Raw genomic sequence first — 23,535 nt, 5'->3', positions numbered from 1 at the left:
AAATCATTGAGGAAGTGGGAATCAGTTGTGAAAGTGCTGGGTGAATGTACTGGAAAATTAAACCGTTTTTTTGTTTCTCAATATTAAAACCCGTGTATAACGTTTAACCTTTAGGCTCGAGCGAGGTGACAGTGACCTTTTGATTCAATTAAGGTAGACATTCTATGTATTTTTTTTTAACTTTTTGTTGAGTAAAGTGATATAAAGTCTTCTATTCAGTTGAAACAAAAACAGTAAATGCTGGAAATACTGAGTGAGTCAGGCAGCATCTGCAAAGTCAAGAAAAATGTTTGTGTTTTAGTTATAACCTTTCGTCAGAACTGTTCTCAATCCCATCTTCCCACCATAACACTCGATCCCGTTGTCCCCCGGATCCCGTTGTCCCCCACCAGTGCTAGTCCTTGGTAAATTATTGCACAACTCTTATTATGCTTTTGGATTTTTAAAAAATCACCTGAATTCCCTTCTTGATCCTCAAATAGCGAATAACTCCTGCTCGTCCTTTTTCCCCTTTCCTGTCCACTACCCTTGATTTCTGCTTTTAGATGAAGCGGAGATTTTATTTGCTATAGGGAAACTTCCAGACTCCCTCGATTGCTGAGTGGGTAATGAAGCTGCCCTAACTAGTGCCGAACAGGAAGATCCCAAGTTGAATCCCTGGTCTGAGCTGAGTTGGATGTGAAGGACGATTCAATTGGCCTCAGTGCTCCTGGTGTTAGGGAGCAGAAAATCAGCCTGGGACCCCGCTCCTGATCTCTCGAACATGAGAAATAGGAGCAGGAGTAGGCCACGCGGCCCCTCGAGCCTGCTCCGCCATTCAATCAGATCATGGCTGATCTTCGACCTCAACTCCACTTTCCCGCCCGATCCCCATATCCCTTGATTCCCTTAGTGTCCAAAAATCTATCGTATCAGGCACTAGCCAGTGACCCCTGCTGGAAAGTGTGGGTATTGGGCGAGGACAGGATCGAGCTTTGCCTGTGATGTGTTCTCTGGTAAAGTGACACCTGCCTTCGAGGCTTATCGATGTGGAACGGCCACTTGTTTGGTGGCGGGGGACGGGGATAGTGAAGGACGACCAGTGCCTGTGGAACCATGTCACGATAAACAGTCAGCACCTTCAGGAGAGGCGGGGAGAAGTAAAATGGCCTCCGCTCTATCACCCAATAGCCTGGCAGATCTACTAAAGCTGTTGGGTTCAGAATAAACCCAGATGGACACGGGGGGGGGGGGGGCTTCCACCTTGGGTGCCAGCCATGGCTCAGTGGCTCTGAGTCAGAAGGTTGTGGGTTCAAGTCCCACTCCAGAGACTTGAGCACAAAATCTAGGCCGACACTCCCAGTGCAATACAGAGGGAGCGCTGCACTGTCGGAGATGCTGTCTTTCAGATGAGACGTTAAACCAAGGCCCCGTCTGCCCCCTCAGGTGGGCATAAAAGATCCCATGACCACTATTTCGAAGAGGAGCAGGGGAGTTCTCCCCGGTGTCCTGGCCAATGTTTACCCCTCAACCAACACCTAAAAAATGATGATTGTCTGGTCATTATCTCATTGCAAATTGACTGTGTTTCCTACATTACAACAACAGTGACTACACTTCAAAAAGTACTTGATTGGCTGTAAAGTGCTTTGGGATGTCCTGAGGCCATGAAAGGTGCTATATAAATGCAAACCTTTCTTTCTCACAGAGACATGCTTCTTTTAACAACAGCCTAGAGTCCCCAAGAGCCCTGGTGTGGACTCCTCCTCTTTTAATCAGGAGCCCCTTGTTGGATAGTTTCAATCAGTGCAATAACTGGCAATACCTTCTGATGTAGTTGCTCAATGCTTCTTATTTAACCTCTTTGGACACTCCCTTTAAATTTTATTTAGATTGAGAAACCTGGGAGAAGGCCAAAGATATGATGCAACATAGCATATAGGGTCGATGGGAAGATGAGGGAAATGAAGAAATAGTGATCAGGTAACTTCAGGTTTGGGATTTGACAGCCTGTAGATTGTAGGAAGAAGGGAAACCAGGGCAGTGAGGGGTGCCCCAGACTTGTGGAAAAGTGAGATTTAGAGTTGGGTCAGTGTGATGAGTCTCGATTTCAATAAAGTGAGAATGCAGAGAGGAGGAAGAGTGTGAGGGACAGTGAGTGAGGGTACAGAGAGGAGGAGAGTGTGTGGGACAGTGAGTGAGGGTACAGAGAGGAGGAGAGTGTGTGGGACAGTGAGTGAGGATACAGAGAGGAGGAAGAGTGTGTGGGACAGTGAGTGAGGATACAGAGAGGAGGAAGAGTGTGTGGGACAGTGAGTGAGGATACAGAGAGGAGGAAGAGTGTGTGGGACAGTGAGTGAGGATACAGAGAGGAGGAGAGTGTGAGGGACAGTGAGTGAGGATACAGAGAGGAGGAAGAGTGTGTGGGACAGTGAGTGAGGATACAGAGAGGAGGAGAGTGTGAGGGACAGTGAGTGAGGATACAGAGAGGAGGAGAGTGTGTGAGGGACAGTGAGTGAGGATACAGAGAGGAGGAAGAGTGTGAGGGACAGTGAGTGAGGGTACAGAGAGGAGGAGAGTGTGTGGGACAGTGAGTGAGGATACAGAGAGGGAGAGAGTGTGTGGGACAGTGAGTGAGGGTACAGAGAGGAGGAGAGTGTGAGGGACAGTGAGTGAGGATACAGAGAGGAGGAAGAGTGTGTGGGACAGTGAGTGAGGATACAGAGAGGAGGAGAGTGTGTGGGACAGTGAGTGAGGATACAGAGAGGAGGAGAGTGTGTGAGGGACAGTGAGTGAGGATACAGAGAGGAGGAAGAGTGTGTGGGACAGTGAGTGAGGATACAGAGAGGAGGAAGAGTGTGTGGGACAGTGAGTGAGGATACAGAGAGGGAGAGAGTGTGTGGGACAGTGAGTGAGGATACAGAGAGGAGGAGAGTGTGTGGGACAGTGAGTGAGGATACAGAGAGGAGGAGAGTGTGTGGGACAGTGAGTGAGGGTACAGAGAGGAGGAAGAGTGTGTGGGACAGTGAGTGAGGATACAGAGAGGGAGAGAGTGTGTGGGACAGTGAGTGAGGGTACAGAGAGGAGGAAGAGTGTGTGGGACAGTGAGTGAGGATACAGAGAGGGAGAGAGTGTGTGGGACAGTGAGTGAGGGTACAGAGAGGAGGAGAGTGTGTGGGACAGTGAGTGAGGGTACAGAGAGGAGGAAGAGTGTGTGGGACAGTGAGTGAGGATACAGAGAGGAGGAGAGTGTGAGGGACAGTGAGTGAGGATACAGAGAGGAGGAAGAGTGTGAGGGACAGTGAGTGAGGATACAGAGAGGGAGAGAGTGTGAGGGACAGTGAGTGAGGATACAGAGAGGGAGAGAGTGTGTGGGACAGTGAGTGAGGATACAGAGAGGGAGAGAGTGTGTGGGACAGTGAGTGAGGGTACAGAGAGGAGGAAGAGTGTGTGGGACAGTGAGTGAGGGTACAGAGAGGAGGAGAGTGTGAGGGACAGTGAGTGAGGATACAGAGAGGAGGAGAGTGTGTGGGACAGTGAGTGAGGGTGCAGAGAGGAGGAAGAGTGTGTGGGACAGTGAGTGAGGATACAGACAGGAGGAGTGTGTGTGGGACAGTGAGTGAGGGTACAGAGAGGAGGAGAGTGTGTGGGACAGTGAGTGAGGGTACAGAGAGGAGGAAGAGTGTGTGGGACAGTGAGTGAGGATACAGAGAGGAGGAGAGTGTGGGGGACAGTGAGTGAGGGTACAGAGAGGAGGAGAGTGTGGGGGACAGTGAGTGAGGATACAGAGAGGAGGAGAGTGTGTGTGGGACAGTGAGTGAGGATACAGAGAGGAGGAAGAGTGTGTGGGACAGTGAGTGAGGGTACAGAGAGGAGGAGAGTGTGTGGGACAGTGAGTGAGGATACAGAGAGGAGGAGAGTGTGTGGGACAGTGAGTGAGGGTACAGAGAGGAGGAAGAGTGTGTGGGACAGTGAGTGAGGATACAGAGAGGAGGAGAGTGTGGGGGACAGTGAGTGAGGGTACAGAGAGGAGGAGAGTGTGGGGGACAGTGAGTGAGGGTACAGAGAGGGAAAGAGTGTGAGGGACAGTGAGTGAGGATACAGAGAGGAGGAAGAGTGTGAGGGACAGTGAGTGAGGATACAGAGAGGAGGAGAGTGTGGGACAGTGAGTGAGGATACAGAGAGGAGGAGAGTGTGTGTGGGACAGTGAGTGAGGGTACAGAGAGGGAAAGAGTGTGAGGGACAGTGAGTGAGGATACAGAGAGGAGGAAGAGTGTGAGGGACAGTGAGTGAGGATACAGAGAGGAGGAGAGTGTGGGACAGTGAGTGAGGATACAGAGAGGAGGAAGAGTGAGAGGGACAGTGAGTGAGGATACAGAGAGGAGGAAGAGTGTGAGGGACAGTGAGTGAGGATGCAGAGAGGAGGAGAGTGTGAGGGACAGTGAGTGAGGATACAGAGAGGAGGAGAGTGTGTGGGACAGTGAGTGAGGGTACAGAGAGGAGGAAGAGTGTGTGGGACAGTGAGTGAGGGTACAGAGAGGAGGAAGAGTGTGGGGGACAGTGAGTGAGGGTACAGAGAGGAGGAGAGTGTGGGGGACAGTGAGTGAGGGTACAGAGAGGAGGAGAGTGTGGGGGACAGTGAGTGAGGATACAGAGAGGAGGAGAGTGTGAGGGACAGGGCGATTGTAGAGGAGGAGAGTGTGTGGGACAGGGCGATTGTACAGGAGGAGAGTGTGGGGGACAGGGCGATTGTACAGGAGGAGAGTGTGGGGGACAGGGCGATTGTACAGGGGGAGAGTGTGGGGGACAGGGCGATTGTACAGGGGGAGAGTGTGGGGGACAGGACGATTGTCGAGGAGGAGAGTGTGGGGGACAGGGCGATTGTCGAGGAGGAGAGTGTGGGGGACAGGGCGATTGTACAGGAGGAGAGTGTGGGGGACAGGGCGATTGTACAGGAGGAGAGTGTGGGGGACAGTGCGATTGTACAGGGGGAGAGTGTGGGGGACAGGGCGATTGTAGAGGAGGAGAGTGTGGGGGACAGGGCGATTGTACAGGAGGAGAGTGTGGGGGACAGGGCGATTGTACAGGAGGAGAGTGTGGGGGACAGGGCGATTGTAGAGGAGGAGAGTGTGGGGGACAGGGCGATTGTACAGGAGGAGAGTGTGGGGGACAGGGCGATTGTACAGGAGGAGAGTGTGGGGGACAGGGCGATTGTACAGGAGGAGAGTGTGGGGGACAGGGCGATTGTACAGGGGGAGAGTGTGGGGGACAGGGCGATTGTACAGGAGGAGAGTGTGGGGGACAGGGCGATTGTACAGGGGGAGAGTGTGGGGGACAGGGCGATTGTACAGGAGGGGAGTGTGGGGGACAGGGCGATTGTACAGGAGGAGAGTGTGGGGGACAGGGCGATTGTACAGGAGGGGAGTGTGGGGGACAGGGCGATTGTACAGGAGGAGAGTGTGGGGGACAGGGCGATTGTACAGGAGGAGAGTGTGGGGGACAGGGCGATTGTACAGGAGGAGAGTGTGGGGGACAGTGCGATTGTACAGGAGGAGAGTGTGGGGGACAGGGCGATTGTACAGGAGGAGAGTGTGGGGGACAGGGCGATTGTACAGGAGGAGAGTGTGGGGGACAGGGCGATTGTACAGGGGGAGAGTGTGGGGGACAGGGGGGTTGTACAGGAGGAGAGTGTGGGGGACAGGGCGATTGTACAGGAGGAGAGTGTGGGGGACAGGGCGATTGTACAGGAGGAGAGTGTGGGGGACAGGGCGATTGTAGAGGAGGAGAGTGTGGGGGACAGGGGGGTTGTAGAGGAGGAGAGTGTGGGGGACAGGGCGATTGTACAGGAGGAGAGTGTGGGGGACAGGGCGATTGTAGAGGAGGAGAGTGTGGGGGACAGTGCGATTGTACAGGAGGAGAGTGTGGGGGACAGTGCGATTGTCCAGGAGGAGAGTGTGGGGGACAGGGCGATTGTACAGGAGGAGAGTGTGGGGACAGGGCGATTGTACAGGGGGAGAGTGTGGGGGACAGGGCGATTGTACAGGAGGAGAGTGTGGGGGACAGTGCGATTGTACAGGAGGAGAGTGTGGGGGACAGGGCGATTGTAGAGGAGGAGAGTGTGGGGGACAGGGCGATTGTACAGGAGGAGAGTGTGGGGGACAGGGCGATTGTACAGGAGGAGAGTGTGGGGGACAGGGCGATTGTACAGGAGGAGAGTGTGGGGGACAGTGCGATTGTACAGGAGGAGAGTGTGGGGGACAGTGCGATTGTCCAGGAGGAGAGTGTGGGGGACAGGGCGATTGTAGAGGAGGAGAGTGTGGGGGACAGGGCGATTGTACAGGAGGAGAGTGTGGGGGACAGGGCGATTGTACAGGAGGAGAGTGTGTGGGACAGTGCGATTGTACAGGAGGAGAGTGTGGGGGACAGGGCGATTGTAGAGGAGGAGAGTGTGTGGGACAGTGCGATTGTACAGGAGGAGAGTGTGGGGGACAGGGCGATTGTACAGGAGGAGAGTGTGGGGGACAGGGCGATTGTACAGGAGGAGAGTGTGTGGGACAGTGCGATTGTACAGGAGGAGAGTGTGGGGGACAGTGCGATTGTACAGGAGGAGAGTGTGGGGGACAGGGCGATTGTACAGGAGGAGAGTGTGGGGGACAGGGCGATTGTACAGGAGGAGAGTGTGGGGGACAGGGCGATTGTACAGGAGGAGAGTGTGGGGGGCAGGGCGATTGTACAGGAGGAGAGTGTGGGGGACAGGGCGATTGTACAGGAGGAGAGTGTGGGGGACAGTGCGATTGTACAGGAGGAGAGTGTGGGGGACAGGGCGATTGTACAGGAGGAGAGTGTGGGGGACAGGGCGATTGTACAGGAGGAGAGTGTGGGGGACAGGGCGATTGTACAGGAGGAGAGTGTGGGGGACAGGGCGATTGTAGAGGAGGAGAGTGTGTGGGACAGGGCGATTGTACAGGAGGAGAGTGTGGGGGACAGGGCGATTGTACAGGAGGAGAGTGTGGGGGACAGGGCGATTGTACAGGAGGAGAGTGTGGGGGACAGGGCGATTGTACAGGAGGAGAGTGTGGGGGACAGGGCGATTGTACAGGAGGAGAGTGTGGGGGACAGGGCGATTGTACAGGAGGAGAGTGTGGGGGACAGGGCGATTGTAGAGGAGGAGAGTGTGGGGGACAGGGCGATTGTACAGGAGGAGAGTGTGGGGGACAGGGCGATTGTACAGGAGGAGAGTGTGGGGGACAGGGCGATTGTACAGGAGGAGAGTGTGGGGGACACGGCGATTGTACAGGAGGAGAGTGTGGGGGACAGGGCGATTGTAGAGGAGGAGAGTGTGGGGGACAGTGCGATTGTACAGGAGGAGAGTGTGGGGGACAGGGCGATTGTAGAGGAGGAGAGTGTGGGGGACAGGGCGATTGTACAGGAGGAGAGTGTGGGGGACAGGGCGATTGTACAGGAGGAGAGTGTGGGGGACAGGGCGATTGTACAGGAGGAGAGTGTGGGGGGCAGTGCGATTGTACAGGAGGAGAGTGTGGGGGACAGGGCGATTGTACAGGAGGAGAGTGTGGGGGGCAGTGCGATTGTACTGGAGGAGAGTGTGGGGGACAGGGCGATTGTACAGGAGGAGAGTGTGGGGGACAGGGCGATTGTACAGGAGGAGAGTGTGGGGGACAGGGCGATTGTAGAGGAGGAGAGTGTGGGGGACAGGGCGATTGTACAGGAGGAGAGTGTGTGGGACAGGGCGATTGTACAGGAGGAGAGTGTGGGGGACAGGGCGATTGTAGAGGAGGAGAGTGTGGGGGACAGGGCGATTGTAGAGGAGGAGAGTGTGGGGGACAGGGCGATTGTAGAGGAGGAGAGTGTGTGGGACAGTGCGATTGTACAGGAGGAGAGTGTGGGGGACAGGGCGATTGTAGAGGAGGAGAGTGTGGGGGACAGGGCGATTGTAGAGGAGGAGAGTGTGGGGGACAGGGCGATTGTACAGGAGGAGAGTGTGGGGGACAGGGCGATTGTACAGGAGGAGAGTGTGGGACAGTGCGATTGTACAGGAGGAGAGTGTGGGGGACAGGGCGATTGTAGAGGAGGAGAGTGTGGGGGACAGGGCGATTGTACAGGAGGAGAGTGTGGGGGACAGGGCGATTGTACAGGAGGAGAGTGTGGGGGACAGGGCGATTGTAGAGGAGGAGAGTGTGGGGGACAGGGCGATTGTACAGGAGGAGAGTGTGCGGGACAGGGCGATTGTACAGGAGGAGAGTGGGGGACAGGGCGATTGTACAGGAGGAGAGTGTGGGGGACAGGGCGATTGTAGAGGAGGAGAGTGTGGGGGGACAGGGCGATTGTAGAGGAGGAGAGTGTGGGGGACAGGGCGATTGTACAGGAGGAGAGTGTGGGGGACAGGGCGATTGTACAGGAGGAGAGTGTGGGGGACAGGGCGATTGTACAGGAGGAGAGTGTGGGGGACAGGGCGATTGTACAGGAGGAGAGTGTGGGGGACAGGGCGATTGTACAGGAGGAGAGTGTGGGGGACAGGGCGATTGTACAGGAGGAGAGTGTGGGGGACAGGGCGATTGTACAGGAGGAGAGTGTGGGGGACAGGGCGATTGTACAGGAGGAGAGTGTGGGGGACAGGGCGATTGTACAGGAGGAGAGTGTGGGGGACAGGGCGATTGTACAGGAGGAGAGTGTGGGGGACAGGGCGATTGTAGAGGAGGAGAGTGTGGGGGACAGGGCGATTGTACAGGAGGAGAGTGTGGGGGACAGGGCGATTGTCCAGGAGGAGAGTGTGGGGGACAGGGCGATTGTACAGGAGGAGAGTGTGGGGGACAGGGCGATTGTACAGGAGGAGAGTGTGGGGGACAGGGCGATTGTCCAGGAGGAGAGTGTGGGGGACAGGGCGATTGTACAGGAGAGTGTGAGGGACAGGGCGGTTGTACAGGAGGAGAGTGTGGGGGACAGGGCGATTGTAGAGGAGGAGAGTGTGGGGGACAGGGCGATTGTACAGGAGGAGAGTGTGGGGGACAGGGCGATTGTACAGGAGGAGAGTGTGGGGGACAGGGCGATTGTACAGGAGGAGAGTGTGGGGGACAGGGCGATTGTACAGGAGGAGAGTGTGGGGGACAGGGCGATTGTAGAGGAGGAGAGTGTGGGGGACAGGGGGGTTGTACAGGAGGAGAGTGTGGGGGACAGGGCGATTGTACAGGAGGAGAGTGTGGGGGACAGGGCGATTGTACAGGAGGAGAGTGTGGGGGACAGGGCGATTGTACAGGAGGAGAGTGTGGGGGACAGGGCGATTGTACAGGAGGAGAGTGTGGGGGACAGGGCGATTGTACAGGAGGAGAGTGTGGGGGACAGGGCGATTGTAGAGGAGGAGAGTGTGGGGGACAGGGCGATTGTACAGGAGGAGAGTGTGGGGGACAGGGCGATTGTACAGGAGGAGAGTGTGGGGGACAGGGCGATTGTACAGGAGGAGAGTGTGGGGGACAGGGCGATTGTACAGGAGGAGAGTGTGGGGGACAGGGCGATTGTAGAGGAGGAGAGTGTGGGGGACAGGGGGGTTGTACAGGAGGAGAGTGTGGGGGACAGGGCGATTGTACAGGAGGAGAGTGTGGGGGACAGGGCGATTGTACAGGAGGAGAGTGTGGGGGACAGGGCGATTGTACAGGAGGAGAGTGTGGGGGACAGGGCGATTGTACAGGAGGAGAGTGTGGGGGACAGTGCGATTGTACAGGAGGAGAGTGTGGGGGACAGTGCGATTGTACAGGAGGAGAGTGTGGGGGACAGGGCGATTGTAGAGGAGGAGAGTGTGGGGGACAGGGCGGTTGTACAGGAGGAGAGTGTGGGGGACAGGGCGATTGTACAGGAGGAGAGTGTGGGGGACAGGGCGATTGTACAGGAGGAGAGTGTGGGGGACAGGGCGATTGTACAGGAGGAGAGTGTGGGGGACAGGGCGATTGTACAGGAGGAGAGTGTGGGGGACAGGGGGGTTGTACAGGAGGAGAGTGTGGGGGACAGGGCGATTGTACAGGAGGAGAGTGTGGGGGACAGGGCGATTGTACAGGAGGAGAGTGTGGGGGACAGGGCGATTGTACAGGAGGAGAGTGTGGGGGACAGGGCGATTGTACAGGAGGAGAGTGTGGGGGACAGGGCGATTGTACAGGAGGAGAGTGTGGGGGACAGGGCGATTGTACAGGAGGAGAGTGTGGGGGACAGGGCGATTGTACAGGAGGAGAGTGTGGGGGACAGGGCGATTGTACAGGAGGAGAGTGTGGGGGACAGGGGGGTTGTACAGGGGGGGAGAGTGTGGGGGACAGTGCGATTGTACAGGAGGAGAGTGTGGGGGACAGGGCGATTGTACAGGAGGAGAGTGTGGGACAGGGCGATTGTACAGGAGGAGAGTGTGGGGGACAGGGCGATTGTACAGGAGGAGAGTGTGGGGGACAGGGCGATTGTACAGGAGGAGAGTGTGGGGGACAGGGCGATTGTACAGGAGGAGAGTGTGGGACAGGGCGATTGTACAGGAGGAGAGTGTGGGACAGGGCGATTGTACAGGAGGAGAGTGTGGGGGACAGGGCGATTGTACAGGAGGAGAGTGTGGGGGACAGGGCGATTGTACAGGAGGGGAGTGTGGGGGACAGGGCGATTGTAGAGGAGGAGAGTGTGGGGGACAGGGCGATTGTACAGGAGGAGAGTGTGGGGGACAGGGCGATTGTAGAGGAGGAGAGTGTGGGGGACAGGGGGTTGTACAGGAGGAGAGTGTGGGGGACAGGGCGATTGTACAGGAGGAGAGTGTGGGGGACAGGGCGATTGTACAGGAGGAGAGTGTGGGGGACAGGGCGATTGTACAGGAGGAGAGTGTGGGGGACAGGGCGATTGTACAGGAGGAGAGTGTGGGGGACAGGGCGATTGTAGAGGAGGAGAGTGTGGGGGACAGGGCGATTGTACAGGTGGAGAGTGTGGGGGACAGGGCGATTGTACAGGAGGAGAGTGTGGGGGACAGGGCGATTGTACAGGAGGAGAGTGTGGGGGACAGTGCGATTGTACAGGAGGAGAGTGTGGGGGACAGGGCGATTGTACAGGAGGAGAGTGTGGGGGACAGTGCGATTGTACAGGAGGAGAGTGTGGGGGACAGGGCGATTGTACAGGAGGAGAGTGTGGGGGACAGGGCGATTGTACAGGAGGAGAGTGTGGGGGACAGGGCGATTGTACAGGGGGAGAGTGTGGGGGACAGGGCGATTGTAGAGGAGGAGAGTGTGGGGACAGGGCGATTGTACAGGTGGAGAGTGTGGGGGACAGGGCGATTGTACAGGAGGAGAGTGTGGGGGACAGGGGGGTTGTACAGGAGGAGAGTGTGGGGGACAGGGCGATTGTACAGGAGGAGAGTGTGGGGGAACAGGGCGATTGTACAGGAGGAGAGTGTGGGGGACAGGGGGGTTGTACAGGAGGAGAGTGTGGGGGACAGGGCGATTGTACAGGAGGAGAGTGTGGGGGACAGGGGGGTTGTACAGGAGGAGAGTGTGGGGGACAGGGCGATTGTACAGGAGGAGAGTGTGGGGGACAGGGCGATTGTACAGGAGGAGAGTGTGGGGGACAGGGCGATTGTACAGGAGGAGAGTGTGGGGGACAGGGGGGTTGTCCAGGAGGAGAGTGTGGGGGACAGTGCGATTGTAGAGGAGGAGAGTGAGGGGGACAGGGCGATTGTAGAGGAGGAGAGTGTGGGGGACAGGGCGATTGTAGAGGAGGAGAGTGTGGGGGACAGGGCGATTGTACAGGAGGAGAGTGTGGGGGACAGTGCGATTGTAGAGGAGGAGAGTGTGGGGGACAGGGCGATTGTACAGGAGGAGAGTGTGGGGGACAGGGCGATTGTAGAGGAGGAGAGTGTGGGGGACAGGGCGATTGTAGAGGAGGAGAGTGTGGGGGACAGGGCGATTGTAGAGGAGGAGAGTGTGGGGGACAGGGCGATTGTACAGGAGGAGAGTGTGGGGGACAGGGCGATTGTCCAGGAGGAGAGTGTGGGGGACAGGGCGATTGTACAGGAGGAGAGTGTGGGGGACAGGGCGATTGTCCAGGAGGAGAGTGTGGGGGACAGGGCGATTGTCCAGGAGGAGAGTGTGGGGGACAGGGCGATTGTACAGGAGGAGAGTGTGGGGGACAGGGCGATTGTACAGGAGGAGAGTGTGGGGGACAGGGCGATTGTACAGGAGGAGAGTGTGGGGGACAGGGCGATTGTACAGGAGGAGAGTGGGGGACAGGGCGATTGTACAGGAGGAGAGTGTGGGGGACAGGGCGATTGTACAGGAGGAGAGTGTGGGGGACAGAGCGATTGTACAGGAGGAGAGTGTGGGGGACAGGGCGATTGTAGAGGAGGAGAGTGTGGGGGACAGGGCGATTGTCCAGGAGGAGAGTGTGGGGGACAGGGCGATTGTACAGGAGGAGAGTGTGGGGGACAGGGCGATTGTAGAGGAGGAGAGTGTGGGGGACAGGGCGATTGTCCAGGAGGAGAGTGTGGGGGACAGGGCGATTGTACAGGAGGAGAGTGTGGGGGACAGTGCGATTGTAGAGGAGGAGAGTGTGGGGGACAGGGCGATTGTAGAGGAGGAGAGTGTGGGGGACAGGGCGATTGTACAGGAGGAGAGTGTGGGGGACAGGGCGATTGTACAGGAGGAGAGTGTGGGGGACAGGGCGATTGTACAGGAGGAGAGTGTGGGGGACAGTGCGATTGTACAGGGGGAGAGTGTGGGGGACAGGGCGATTGTAGAGGAGGAGAGTGTGGGGGACAGTGCGATTGTACAGGAGGAGAGTGTGGGGGACAGGGCGATTGTACAGGAGGAGAGTGTGGGGGACAGTGCGATTGTACAGGGGGAGAGTGTGGGGGACAGGGCGATTGTAGAGGAGGAGAGTGTGGGGGACAGTGCGATTGTACAGGAGGAGAGTGTGGGGGACAGGGCGATTGTAGAGGAGGAGAGTGTGGGGGACAGTGCGATTGTACAGGAGGAGAGTGTGGGGGACAGGGCGATTGTACAGGAGGAGAGTGTCTCATGCAGTGTATTTGGAGCTTAGGAGAATGAACAAAAAAGTTCAGAGGTGCAATGACCATTGTGTCATTGAGTTTATAATGAAAAAGAAAATAGCTTTTATATAGCACCTTATTGCATCCCTGAAATGTCTTACAGCAGTTCACGTATATTTCACACCTCACACGTACTTTGCAGCACTGCGATTGTTTTGAAGGATGAAATAGTGACAGGAGAGACTATGATGGAGCGACAGGTTGGAAGTCACAGTCGGGAGTTTAGACTCTTGCTTGTAGAATTAACTCTTGTGTGAGTCTACTTGTTTCTCCCTGTGTTGCATTTATCCAACAACAACTTGCATTTATATTTAGCGCCTTTTAATGTTGAAGAACATCACAAGACACTTCAAGAGAGTAATCAGACAAAAACTGGACTCCGAGCCAAAGGAGGGGATATTCGGAGGGATATAACCGGGGCAGTTTGCTGGTATGTCTCGGTTCTATCCTCTTTCTGTGTTCTGTGCTGAAAAATCTGTTATTCAAAGCTGGCCTGGGGTCAGGAATTTTATAGCGACCTCTGCAATAATATTATGCAGTGTAACAAAGTCCTCCGTCCTGTCCTGTCACTGGGAGAAGGGACTGTATGTGAATCATTTACAGTACTGAGGGGGAGCTGCCTTGTCGGAGGTGCTGATAAGGCATTAAAACCAAGTCTTTGTGTGTCTATTGTGGTGAATGTGACGGAGCAGTCCTGGTCAACACTTCTCCCTCAACAAGCACCAAAGAACCCAGATTCACTGCTCGTTTATCCTGTGGGACGTTGCAGGTGCAAGCGGCTGACGATTGTGTCACTCACATCGCTGCGAAAAGGAATGTACTGTGACGCACTTTCAGTGATACGATAAGATGGTGTATGAGTGTCGATGTTTCAACGTTTGAAATCTGTGTGAAAGGAATACTGTAGAAGTGGGAGCAGCAGAAGGTGTGGTCACATGTCTGTGTGGGTGGGTGGGTGAACTTGGGGCGGGGTGGGGGGGTGGTTGGAGGGGAGTCGGGGGACTGGGGTGGGGAAGGAATCGGGGGACTGGGGTGGGGAAGGAATCACAGAGTTGGTGAGAATGAATGACGGCAGTGGGGGTGGGGTTTGGATGTCAGTATTTCGGCTCTTAGTCACCGTCCAGCGACCCCCGCTGCGAAAGCACTCCGAGCCGGCACAGGCGCAGTGGGCCGAATGGCCTCCTTTTGTGCTGTCAGATTCTTCTATAAGGGCGTCAAGTGAGGGCAGGATCCGGCATGGCTGGGATGCTCCCCATGATTGAATAGCCTGTTGACACTCATTAGCTAGGCTTACACTTGAAACACGACCACTCGAGGTAATAGAAGGGCTCAGCATCTGTGGAGTTGTAGCACAATTGTAGGAGTCGGCACCTTCAGGCGGGGTGAGGGGGGAGGATGCAGTTGGGGAACGGGGGAAATGAAGAACATGGAGTTGCTTTGTGGAAGGTCTAGGAGAGGGGCGAAGAGCTGGCCTTGGATCGTGGGCCTCGAGAGAAAGGTGCCGAGCATCCGGACCGAGAGAGCACCTCGAGAAAGGGAGAGGCAGAGCTTGATTAGCTGTTTAGAGACCAGCCTTACTATCAAATGGAAGTAGTCCGGCTTATTACGTGCCTTTTAGCTTGGGCCTACACTCCGCACTGTCCTCAGTTCTGACTGGCACCGGTCCAGTGGTGCAGGGAGTTAATTGCTGCTGTTGGGCAGAAGCCTGGCGTCCATCCAGTTCATTGCCTTATCTCCCTGATTGTAATGTATCATCTCGTGGTTAGGTGATGCCAAGGCTGGATTTTAAAAGCCTGTTGATTTTGTAGGAGAGAAGGGAAGACGGAGCCAAGGCGGGTAGATGAAGTTAAGATACAGATCAGCCATGAACTAATTGAATGGCAGAACAGGCGCGAGGGGCTGAATGGCCTCCTTCTGTGCTGTAAAACTCTATGTAATTCTATGAATGGTGAACGACCATTGGTTCTTGCTGGTGTACAGTGAGCCAGTAGGGTTCAGTTTCGAGATTTCATTTGGATTTGCTTCTGTGCAATGCGGTGCCAGGGATAATGGAGAACTTTGCAACCTTTTGTTATCCTGGGAAGGTCTGAATGGAACACAGATGCTATGGTACAGAATTTTCCATTCTTGGGTCAAGTATCTGGGCTTCACGCCACGCGGACAGGTTAGTCTGGAATTCCTCGCGTATCCAGGCCATACCGTGCTGTAGTACTGTCCATTCCTCATCCCGGAGGACAGCCCTAGTATCCTCTTCTCAGTGCCTAACTGCCTCTTTCTCTGCCCCCTTCCATCATCACCTCCAAAACCAAGTGTGAAGAGCTCGTTCATATCTTCATCCCTAAGATTGGGACCATCCGGTGTGGTTGCCTCTTGTTGCTTCCTGCCCTCCTCCTCCCCACCCACTCCACCCTAATTCCCCCATCATCAGCAGTATCACCCCATTCCCCCCCCCCCCCCCCCCCCCCTCAAGCTCATCTCATCCATGAGACCCATCTCCTACTCCCCTGAACCCTTCCCCACTCAACTTCTCCTTCTTGCCACGTGCTAACTGGCATTGTGAATGGCTCCTTTCCCTCAGGCACCGTCCTTCTCCCCTTTCAAAACCACCGTCATCGGCCTCCCTCTTAAAAACCCACCCCCGACCCATCTGTGCTCGCCAACTACCGACCCATCTTGAAGTCCTCTTACTTCTCTAAGTTAATTGAATGGGTCATTGCCTCCCAGCTCTGTGCCCGTCTCTCTCGGGGCGTCCTGTGCCCACCTCTCTCGATTCTCATCCTTGTTTTCAAATCCCGCCACGGCCTCACCCCTCCCTATCTCTGTGACCTCCTCCAGCCCTACGACCCTCCGAGATCTCTGCGCTCATCCAATTCTAGCCTCTTGTGAATCCCCGATTTTCCATCGCTCCACCATTGGCGGCCGTGCCTTCAGCTGCCTCAGCCCTAAGCTCTGGAATTCCCTCCCTAAACCTCTCCCTCTCTCTCCTCCTTTAAAACGCTCCTTAAAACCTACCTCTTTGACAGTCACCTGTCCTAATATCTCCTTATGTGGCTCGGTGTCAAGTAATCTATGTCTGATAATCGCTCCTGTGAGGTGCCTTAAGATGTTTTACTACGCTGTATAAATGCACGTTGATGCTGAATTGCCCCTGTGTATCTAGGCTTGCTGCAAGTTGACAGACCTAATTAATGTGCGTCCTCTCTCTTTTTCAGGGTTCTCTCGGACTGACGCTGCATCATGTCGTTCCAAACATGTGGTCCCAACGAGGCCATGGTAGTTTCAGGTACAGCAACGCTGCTTCTGTTCAGTCGCGTTCTGTGTAAGCGCTCGGACTGTTCGGCCGCGTAGGGCATCACAGCCGGGCCCCCAGTTCTGCCCTCGCCCAGAATCCGCACGGGTGCTGTTCCGGCAGGAATCGCCGACCTGCGATCGAGAGCGGGAGCCCAAGTGCTGATTCTTGTTGGAATTGTCCCCATCCCCACCTCCACAACCCTGAAGCCAGTTGTAGCACCCTCTAACTGCTAACGAAGCAGAGACTGGGGACAGAACCCGGGGCCCACCAGGTATGGCTCAGTCATCGGAGGAGCCAGAGTGAATAGAAAAGAAAAAGGAAGAATTTTCATGTGTATTGTGTCCCTCATGACCCCAGAACGTCCCAAAGCCCTTTACAGCCATCGAAGGACTTTTGAAGTGTAGTCACTGAACTAATGTGGGAAACGCAGCAGCCAATTTGCGCACAGCAAGATCCCACAAACAGCAGTGAGATAATGACCAGATAATCTGTCTTAGTGACGTTGCTTGAGGGATAAATATTGGCCCAGAACACCGGGGCGAACTCCCCTGCTCCTCTTCGAGTAGTAGCCGTGGGATCTTTTACATCCACCTGAGAGGGGCAGACGGGGCCTCAGCTTAACATCTCATCCGAAAGACGGCACCTCAGACAGTGCAGCACTCCCTCGGCACTGGCACTGGCACTGGCACTGGGAGTGTCGGCCTAGATTTTGTGCTCGAGTCCCCGGAGTGGGACTTGAACCCACGACCTTCTGACGCTGGTACACAAACGGGGGAAGCAGGTTGAGAAAGCACAGGATGCGATTGTTTTATAAAGGGAAACAATTTCATGAAATTATCCCAGGTTTGCGAGGAGGTTCTCACCAGTTATGACTTGGCTCCTGTCACCGGGCACTTGATGAATTAGTGGAGGAGCAGCAGCGACCGCCCCCACTTCCTGTTTACAGTGGCAGAGTTAAAAGTTGCAGTTTGACTCTCTTTAATTGATGCCGTTCATCTTGTGCTTTCGGCGCACTCACCGTGTGTGTGTGTGTTGACTTTTTTTTTTACAAAGACTTTTGGTTGTACAGTGCCTTTTAATTTAATAAAGACAGACTTGCATTTCACGGCCTCAGGACATCCCAAATCGCTTTACAGCCGGTGAAGCACTTTCTGAAGTGTAATCACAGTTGTATGCACAGCAAGGTCCCACGAACAGCAATCAGATAACGACCACCAGATCCTCGTGGGATCTTTTACATCGTCCTAGCGGAGGGCAGACAGGGTCTCAGTTTAACGTCTCATCCGAAGGATGGCACCTCCGATAGTGTCAGCCTAGATTTTGTGCTCAAGTGTCTGGAGTGGGACTTGAACCCACAACCTTCTGACTCAGAGGCGAGTGTGCTGCCCACTGAGCCACGGCTGACACTGAAGGGAAAACTTGACTTTGTAAAGTGCCTTTTACTTCTTCTGGATTTCCCAAATTGCTCCATAGCCAATTAACGACTTTAAGTGCTGCCACTGTTATGTCGGTAAAAGCAGCAACCAATTTGTGCACAGCAAGCTCCCACAAACAGCCGTGAGGTCAACAAACATTTTGATGGTGCTGTTTGAGAGAGGAATGCAGGCCCCAGACATTGGGAGAACTCCCCTGCTCTTCTGTGGGGGAAAAAGTGCCATGCGATCTTTTAAGCCCCCCTAACATCTTACCCAGAAGACAGCACCTCCATCGACACAGCATTCCCTCATTGACCAGAAGCACAGGCCAAGATTAAATGGTGACGTCCTGGAGTGGAGCTTTGCGCTGACCCCCCTTCTAACTCGAAGGCCCGAGTGTTTAACACTAAGCCAAACTGATACAAAAGGACCCAACGCACTTCAAAGAATGGCAGGGCACTGCACTAGAGTTCATCCAGATCGAAGAGATAGGTTTCAAGTCAGCTTATGAAGGTGGAAAGGGATAGCAACACAGGGGTTTGGAAAGAGACTTTCACAGAGCAGCGGACATGACTGGTGAAGGCTCCCCAATTCCAAAAATCTTGGCTGATAGGCAAATTTTGATAAGTCATTGATATCAAGTTCCCCAAATAACCTCAGGTTTATCCAGTGTGTAGTCAGTTGAGCCTTACAGATCAGTAAGGTCCCAGGTTTGAGACCCGGACGGTGCTGAGTTAGGATTGGTGGGTGCTACAGCTGGCCCCAGTCTAGATACACCTGCTGGACAGTCTAAGTGTGGGCGGACATCAGTCGAGGGCAGTGTAGGGTTCTCGTGCCGCACTCCCTGCGCTCAAGGACGCCTGTCTGTCGCATGCAAAGGATGGGCACTTGATTGAGTACCCACGCAATCTCTATCTCAATAAGGTGCTCGCGGTGCCGATGGAACCCAATCCCAATAAGGTGCTCGCGGTTAGATGGGACCCCTATCCCAATAAGGTGCTTGTGGTACCGATGGAACCCAATCCCGATAAGGTGCTTGTGGTGCCGATGGGACCCCTATCCCGATAAGGAGCTCATGGTTTGATGGACCCCTATCCCGATGAGGTGCTCCCGGTGCCGATGGGACCCCTATCCCGATAAGGTGCTCGCGGTGCCGATGGGACCCCTATCCTAATAAGGTGCTTGTGGTGCCGATGGGACCCCTATCCCGATAAGGAGCTCATGGTTTGATGGACCCCTATCCCGATGAGGTGCTCCCGGTGCCGATGGGACCCCTATCCCAATGAGGTGCTTGTGGTACCGATGGGACCCCTATCCTGATAAGGAGCTCACGATGCCGATGGGACCCCTATCCCGATAAGGTGCTCGCGGTACCAATGGGACCCCTATCCCGATAAGGAGTCTGTCTTCTAGACAGAAGAGGAGAAAATTGGCAGGAAAAGGGTGCAGAGAAATAAAAGCCCAATGTTGGCACGTTAGTTGCCAGTGGTTATTCAGCTGGATATCACATCGCAGCCCAATCCTGTCCTCACTTGATGTCCACACACACACACACCAGGGCTCAGTGGGTAGCCGTTGGGAGCACAGCCTGTTCTTCGACCCTCTCTGACCTAGTGGTGTTGAGGTCAATTGTAGCACCCCCGGTGCTGCCCCAGCTGAGTGGCTAATTCTGGAACCTTCCAGGGAACGTACGGCCCGGTTACCCACTGGATTGACGGAGCTGAAGCATCGTAAGTGGGGGCAAGAAGCCCGGGAGTTCAGAGGTTGAATACTGCACGGCTTGATGGAGGAAGTTCTGAATTAAGAAGGGCCGGCATTTATATACTTCGTGCCCTCTGAAACGCATCAAGAGCGTTTCACGTACAACAAGTCACTTTGAACTGCAGTGACTGCTTTGTTGCAATATGATCAGGTAACCCAGCAGAGGCCAGTGTTCGACTCTGTGGCTTCCCTAGTCACTGTGGCTCAGTACCACACGAGCTTTGACCCAGATTGATGCTCATTGCAATTTTAAATAGATTATCGCCGCCACAATTCAAAAGCGAAACATCCCAAGATTCAGACAGTGCTTCAGGGGGGGGAAGATCTGAGCCTGTGAACAAAATCTGCCCTGAACGTGCAGGATGTTTGGTTTCCAGCTCAAAGAGTCTATCCCAGCCCCGAGTAGAAAATCCTGGGAGCTGCTGAACGCAGGATTGTGCCCAGGTTATCATCGTACCGCGCGAAGCAACGAGAAACAATATAACCGATGGACTTAGCAACGGAGAGAACCCGTACATATCCACAGTGACCTGGAGCCCCTCTTAACAAATGAGAGAAAGTGCCTGTAGTTTTCGTCGCAATCTTCCCGTGGCCCTGCTCGTCCTTCAAAGCAATCCCTTATAAACAACCCCCCCCCCCCACCGGATTGCTTTTAAGAAATTTTCCCACGATCAACGCGGGGTTTACGGGCCTATAATTAGACGGCTCGTTTCGAGCCCTCGGGAGTTGCACTCGAGCCCAGCGAGCTGCGGCGAATATTTAAGTGGAGAGTTGCAATCCGATGTCCCGCTGCTGGATACAGTGTCAGCAGCTGGTGTGTCTGCCTTCAGTGACATCTGTCTACAAAATCATCAGGTTTCTGTAGTTCCTGATGTGCCGGTGTGTCCTTTCTGTTGCTGTGTGGTAATTTTTAAAAAAAAATTCAGCAACACTAGTCCTCTAGGTAGATAACGCAAAACTTTCTAATTTAGGACAGGGCTTTTCAGGAGTGTCTGTGTTTGCAGAGGTTCCTGGAAGGGTGTCTGTATTTGTAGTGAACTCCATACAGAAAAGTTTGAAGATTAGTGACCCATTTGCTTCTTTTTTTTTTGCCAATTGAGAGCTTCTAATACATAGACTCACACAGCAGAGGAGGAGGCCACGTTAGAGCAGAGAAGGTTAAGGGGAGATTTAACAGAGGTGTTCAAAATTATGAAGGGTTTTGATTCGAGTAAATAAGGAGAAACTGCTTCCAGAGGCAGAAGGGCCGGTAACCAGATGACACAGATTTAAGATGATTGGCAAAAGAGCCAAAAGTGAGATGAAGAGATTTTTTTTTTACACAGCAAGTTCGTAGAAAGGTCACATCACAGCACGGAAGGAGGCCATTCGTGCTGATTCTATGCAAGAGCAATCCAGTCCTACTCCCCCACCCTATCCCCGTAGCCCTGCAAATTTTTTCCCTTCAAGTACTTATCCAGTTCCCTTTTGAAGGCCATGATTGGATCTGCCTCCACCGCCCCCTCGGGCAGTGCATTCCACATCCTAACCACTCGCTGCTTAAAAAAGTTTTTCCTCATGTCACCTTTGGTTCTTTTGCCAATCACCTTAAATCTATGCCCTCTGGTTCTTGACCCTTCCACCAATGGGAACAGTTTCTCTCTATCTACTCTGTCTACACCCTTCATGATTTTGAACACCTCTATCAAATCTCCGCTCAACCTTCTCTGTTCCAAGGAGAACAACCCCAGCTTCTCCACGTAACTAAAGTCCCTCATCCCTGGAATCATTCTAGTAAATCCAGTGAAGAGTTGTTATGATCTGGAATGCGCTGCCTGAAAGGGCGGTGGAAGCAGATTCAGTAAGAATTTTCAAAAAGGAATTGGCTAAATACTTGAAGGGGAGAAAATTTGCAGGGCTACGGGGAAAGGGCAGGGGGAGTGGGAGTAATTGGATAGCTCTTTCAAAGAGCCGGCACAGGCACAATGGGCTGAATGGCCTCCTTCTGTGCTGCATGATTCTGTAAGTGGTGTAAAATGCTGCAATTCAGAGTCCAATCATGTCCTCCTCCCTCCCTCCCCCCCTCCCTCCCTCCCTCCCTCCCTCCCTCACTGACTTGACGTGGTTCTGAGGCAAGAGCTTTCCCAACAGGCTCCCAGGCCTCAGGCGGTAGTGGAGAGCGGAGTTAATTCAATTATATGGATTGGGGAGACGCTCATTGACGCCCACTTCCGTCTATTTCAGGGTTCTGCCGATCCCCGCCGGTGATGATTGCTGGAGGTCGAGTGTTCGTTTTGCCATGTATCCAGCAGATAGAGAGGTATGACATGGGGAGAAAGATAACTGGCTGGTGCAGTGGGTCAGACACTGTCCTTTCCCCCTCTGGGACTGGGCGGTACAGTGGGTCAGACACTGTCCCTTCCCCCTCTGGGACTGGGCGGTACAGTGGGTCAGACACTGTCCCTTCCCCCTCTGGGACTGGATGGGGCAGTGGGTCAGACACTGTCCTTTCCCCCTCTGGGACTGGGTGGGGCAGTGGGTCAGACACTGTCCTTTCCCCCTCTGGGACTGGGTGGTGCAGTGGGTCAGACACTGTCCTTTCCCCCTCTGGGACTGGCTGGTGCAGTGGGTCAGACACTGTCCTTTCCCCCTCTGGGACTGGGTGGTGCAGTGGGTCAGACACTGTCCTTTCCCCCTCTGGGACTGGGTGGTGCAGTGGGTCAGACACTGTCCTTTCCCCCTCTGGGACTGGGTGGTGCAGTGGGTCAAACACTGTCCTTTCCCCCTCTGGGACTGGGTGGTACAGTGGGTCAGACACTGTCCTTTCCCCCTCTGGGACTGGGTGGTACAGTGGGTCAGACACTGTCCTTTCCCCCTCTGGGACTGGGTGGGGCAGTGGGTCAGACACTGTCCTTTCCCCCTCTGGGACTGGGTGGTGCATTGGGTCAGACACTGTCCTTTCCCCCTCTGGGACTGGCTGGTGCAGTGGGTCAGACACTGTCCTTTCCCCCTCTGGGACTGGGTGGTACAGTGGGTCAGACACTGTCCTTTCCCCCTCTGGGACTGGGTGGTACAGTGGGTCAGACACTGTCCTTTCCCCCTCTGGGACTGGGTGGTACAGTGGGTCAGACACTGTCCTTTCCCCCTCTGGGACTGGGTGGTACAGTGGGTCAGACACTGTCCTTTCCCCCTCTGGGATGAAAGTTGTTTGTTCTAGTGTAAGGGTCGTACTTGAAATGCATTGAGGTGAGAATGTTTTACTACACAAGAAGGGAAAAGACTATTGTGGTCAGTGGGATAGTTTCAACCCAGCTCCAGTGGGGTTTGGTCCACAGCGTAAAAGTTCCGTCCAATTGGCACTGATTTATCAATCTCGCTCAGAGAGGCTTCAGGGTGGCCGGTGTATTAAAGGTTATGGAACCAAAGAGGGTAAATGGAGTTAAGATACTGGTCGGCTATGATCATGAATGGAGGAACAGGCTCGAGGGGCTGAATGACCCACTCGTGCTCCTATGTCTGAAATGGACAATTATCATATATGATAGAGGTTGAGTGGAATTCCTCTTCTGCCATTTAAGGCGAAGCACTTTGGGAAGAGCGCAGGGAGCTTTCCTCTACATTGAACTCGCGCTGTACCTGATCTGGGAGTGCCTGATAGAAAGTGTTCCATTCCACTAACAACCCTCATTTCAGCCAGCACAAAAATTCACAGGGAGAAAGTTTTATTTTTAAATTGCCAGAGTACGAGGAGGGGATGAAGCCAAGTTTCAAATTTATCAATGTTTTAAATTGTCGCATAGCACGACCTCTGTTGCGGTCTGATCTCTCCCTGGGTCTGTTCCGACTTCTAACCTGCTCCTCTCTCCCTCTCTCTCTCTCTCTGCTCCTTTGTAGGATTTCCTTGAGCACACTGACGCTGAATGTGAAAAGCGAGAGGGTGTATACTCGCCACGGTGTCCCGATCTCCGTCACAGGAATCGCGCAGGTACAGTACGGGGTGGGCAGTCTCTCTGACTGGGATCAGCGGGCGAATTCGT

At 54.4% G+C, this 23,535-nt stretch overlaps 1 protein-coding gene across 3 annotated transcripts in view; it reads left to right on the top strand.

The window, feature by feature from the left end:
* LOC137305171 (flotillin-1-like) overlaps positions 1-23,535 on the top strand; it is a 43,470-nt gene that overhangs the window by 1,976 nt on the left and 17,959 nt on the right. Inside the window, exons 2-6 of one of the 3 annotated variants that reach the window (XM_067973984.1) lie at positions 115-153; positions 13,367-13,481; positions 16,264-16,334; positions 21,743-21,818; positions 23,393-23,483. In XM_067973984.1, coding sequence (XP_067830085.1) covers positions 16,289-16,334; positions 21,743-21,818; positions 23,393-23,483 — 213 coding nt within the window. In that variant the 5' untranslated portion in view covers positions 115-153; positions 13,367-13,481; positions 16,264-16,288. The remainder of the gene's footprint in view (positions 1-114; positions 154-13,366; positions 13,482-16,263; positions 16,335-21,742; positions 21,819-23,392; positions 23,484-23,535) is intronic. The other 2 variants (XM_067973983.1, XM_067973985.1) reach the window with 2 other exon arrangements.

The sequence above is a fragment of the Heptranchias perlo genome, chromosome 39, assembly GCF_035084215.1.
Source record: "Heptranchias perlo isolate sHepPer1 chromosome 39, sHepPer1.hap1, whole genome shotgun sequence".
Taxonomy (NCBI): Eukaryota; Metazoa; Chordata; class Chondrichthyes; order Hexanchiformes; family Hexanchidae; genus Heptranchias; species Heptranchias perlo.
Note: the sequence above shows the minus strand (reverse complement) of the source record. Positions and strands in the feature narration are given on the sequence as shown.